This window comes from Fulmarus glacialis, unplaced genomic scaffold (genome assembly GCF_000690835.1).
Source record: "Fulmarus glacialis isolate BGI_N327 unplaced genomic scaffold, ASM69083v1 scaffold13361, whole genome shotgun sequence".
Classification (NCBI taxonomy): domain Eukaryota; kingdom Metazoa; phylum Chordata; class Aves; order Procellariiformes; family Procellariidae; genus Fulmarus; species Fulmarus glacialis.
Genome location: NW_009193474.1, coordinates 5,765 through 9,191, shown reverse-complemented (window position 1 = coordinate 9,191; position 3,427 = coordinate 5,765). Strand labels below are relative to the sequence as shown.

The window sequence follows — 3,427 nt, the reverse complement described above, 5'->3', positions numbered from 1 at the left end:
GGAGGGGACTGCCACCCCGTGGGTGTAAAGGAGGACTGTGCCCCCTCTTGCCCCGAGGGCGGGGAGGGGTTCCTTCCAGGCTGCATCCCCCGTGGGACTGGGGTTCCTCGTGGGATGCACTGCACCCCCAGTGAGTGATGGGGTCCATGCTACACCCCCAATTGGCAGGCGATGGGGTTCCCCAGTGAACCAGGCCTATGTCCCAGCAAGGACTATCTAGGGCCTGTGCTTGGTCCCAAAGGGCTGGATGTTGGCCATCTCAAGTCTCAGGATGTGAGGTGAATCCTGAGCTGGGACTTGCCACCTGTGGGGTAATTCCTCCCCCGTGTGCTCAGGCTGGATTCCTTGGGTTGGATGGACCCCCGTCTCCATGTCTTTAGTGCCCCCAGCTAGGGCAATGTGAGAGGCATCCAGGCAGAGCTGAGGAGCAGTGACAGCCCTGTCACTGTCCCCACAGACAGAAGAGCCCTTTGGGGTGCAAAATGGAAGGCATTTCCATTGGGGACATCGTGGTCCCAGGCCCTGCAGGTAGAAGGTGCTAATCCTGATCTCTTGCCTCCAGTCTGCGGGGGCTTTGGTAGGTAGCAGGGGCTCAGGGTCTACTCTCCGCTTGGACATAGGGACGCTGCTGCCACAGTACTCTGACTCCTTCCCCTAACCCAGGCCTGCAGGGCCTCATTGTGCTGGCTGTGGAGCAGTGGTTTCACCTCTCCACACACAGGGGTGCGGAGGCAGACCTGGGCCCGACGAGGTGTTGACAGCCATGGTGATCAATGCAGTCAGACAGGCTGGAGCTGGGTGTAGTCAGAGCTGCACTGTGGGGGCGAGCACTCTGGGGACAGTGCTTGTCTGAGCTGCGCTGTGGCTGTGCAGCTGTCTGTGACTGCTGGCTGGTAGAAGCCTTGGGGTCATCAGAGCTGTGGCAGCTCAGAGCAGGGAGTCTGCCTCCTTCAAAGCCTCTTCTCTGCCTAGCAGCGGAGAGCCCGGGCCTGGGGCTGGCCTCGTGGCCCTGGTGTGCAGCTTGGTGTTCTCTGGGCCTGGGGGGAGAGGTGCCCAGCTGTGGGTGTCAGTGGTGCCTCATTCCCTGCTCTAACCTTGCAGCTCGTCCCAGGGGCATGCCTCCAGGTGGGCTCTCAAGGACCTTGGCATGCACACCTGCCCTCCTCTCCTGGTGGAGCACACTGCAGTGTTTCTGTGGGCTCTGTCCCTGGCAGGGTTACCTTCCCATCACAGCCCTGCACTGCTGGGCACTCAGCCGACAGCTTCTGGATCAGCTGTTTGTGTCCATTGGCAGCCTTTGCCTGGCTGCTTGCAGGTTGGGGTTGGTCAGGATGTCTTTCTACAGTCAGAGCACCTGCCTGTGTCCAGCCCCATGCCTGGAACAGTTTTCTTAATCTTCAGATAAGATAAAACACCAGTGAAAACACCATAAAGACATAAACGCCCAGAGAGGTTTGTCTGGGAGAGAGAGAAGTTCTGGCTGAATCCCACCAAGGACAGGAGACCATGGGGCCTGGCCCACATATGTGGGGCTGTTGTGGATGAGTGTGCTGGGCTGGAAATGGCACAGCCAAACTCCCAGGAACCGATTTGCTTCAGTTTCATGAACACCAGCCCCTCTGGGATCATCTGCAGCTGCCATAGTTGTGTTTGGCTTTCTCTCTTTTTTTTTCTCTAGCTGGTTTCCAGAATGGAGGAGCCACTGTCAATGGAGATGTCTTTCAGGTGAGAACTCAGCCGCTTGCCCTGGCCCAGTGGTGCTGAGGGGGATTGGGTGGGTACTGGGCCAGCACTCCGCTGCTCTGCCCCCGGGATTGACTGGACTTTGCTATCCAGCCCCAGAACAGCTATGGTGCTCCTGGGAAAGTTTGGGTGTCATGGGGGAGTCCTTGGTGCTCCATTCTCACCCCTCTTTGAAGAGAAGATTGGTCCTGCCTGCCGTGACCTGCCCCAAATCTGTTTGCAGGTGGCCTGTGCCCTGAAGGAGTGCCTGGGCCCTAAGAGCAGATGACAAATCCTCCACTCCGCACAGAAACCCCGTCTCTCCAGCCCGGGTAGCTCCTTGAGGCCTCTGGGGCAGTCAGGAGCATCTCTTGGCAGAGTCCAGAGTCAGGACAGGGCTGCCATGGGACACTCGCTTTGCTGTGGCCTTGCTGCCAAGTCCTGGCAGCATCTCCCATTAAACTCACTTGCCCCATGCCCAACGGTGTTTCATGGGGACCACCCGCCTGGGTCTCATCTGCCTCTGGAAGCCCGAAGCCCAGTTCTGCTGGCTACAGGAGAAGTTGTGCCAGCATCTGACAAGCCCTTCACCCCACTCGGTGCCCAGCAGTGTGGCACACGCATTGCCCGTGCCTAGTTTATGGGATGATAATCACATTAGAGATGGGACAGGCTTGATTAGATTGGGGATCTTGGAGGAGAGCCGTAATCCCATTGCTGAGCTCGGTGTCAGGCTGGGTGTCCTGGCCAGCAGAAGGTGTTAGGAGAGGTGCTGAGCCATGGTGATGGGCCTGCCGGGAGCCATACAGGCAGCTCAGCTCGGAGGGAGGCTGTTGCCTGTGGGCTGCTGTGCAGGCAGAGAGCTGTACCTCCCTTGGGCCCTGCCTCTTGCCTGGGCTCTCCCCTTCTGTTGTGGCCAAGCCTGTAATGACGCTCAGTCCTGGGGCTGCCTCGGCCCAAGTCAGGGCTGGGGAAGCCCAGTACTGATGCGGAGCATGTCACAAAGCTGGTGGCTGTCCTCTGCTGTGGGACTGCCCAGAGGATGCAAGAGCTGTGTTGGCAGCAAGCATCAAGTCAAGGAGGGGAATGCTGGGAATTCTTTCTGGGTGGCAGGGCCTGGGACTGGGAGCTGGGACAGCAGCTTGAGCAGCGCTTTGGGGACACTGTCCCAGGTGTCCTGGGCTGTCACCCTTCCTACCTCCTGTTTTGGCTTGTCTGAGTGCTGGGAGTGTGGAGTCCTGCCCCACTACCAGCCCTTTGAGATGGCTGGGCTGGGCTGTGGGACGAGCTGGTGCTGATGGTGAGCTGCTTATGTCCCACAGGAGTCCAACGGCCCCACGGCCGCCTACGTAGCCATAGCCAAGGCTGACCGGCTGACCCAGGAACCTGAGAGCATCCGCAAGTGGAGAGAGGAGCAGAAGAAGCGCCTAGAGGAGCTGGGTGAGACCCAAGGCCATGTGTGGCCATGCTCGTGGCACCTTGTGACATGGCAGTCGGGGCTCTTGGGGTCCCTCACCCTGCTGCATCCCAGAGAGGTGTCTTGTGCCCCATGGCCCGTGGGTGTCCCTGCCCAAGGGATCTGCTGTCCTTGGGGCAGTGATGCCTTTCAGACAGTGCTAATGGGGGTTGGGGACAGGCCTGGGGGGCTGCAGCTGTCCTGCCTGCTGAGGGGCTGCTCAGCAGACCCAGTGGGTGCCAGTCTGAC

At 59.6% G+C, this 3,427-nt stretch overlaps 1 protein-coding gene across 1 annotated transcript in view; it reads left to right on the top strand.

Moving 5' to 3' along the window:
• Nucleotides 1-1,603: 1,603 nt before the first annotated feature.
• CLTB (clathrin, light chain B) overlaps nucleotides 1,604-3,427 on the top strand; it is a 3,406-nt gene continuing 1,582 nt past the window's right edge. Inside the window, 3 exon segments of the mRNA XM_009587468.1 lie at nucleotides 1,604-1,661; nucleotides 1,664-1,725; nucleotides 3,045-3,197. Coding sequence (XP_009585763.1) covers nucleotides 1,604-1,661; nucleotides 1,664-1,725; nucleotides 3,045-3,197 — 273 coding nt within the window.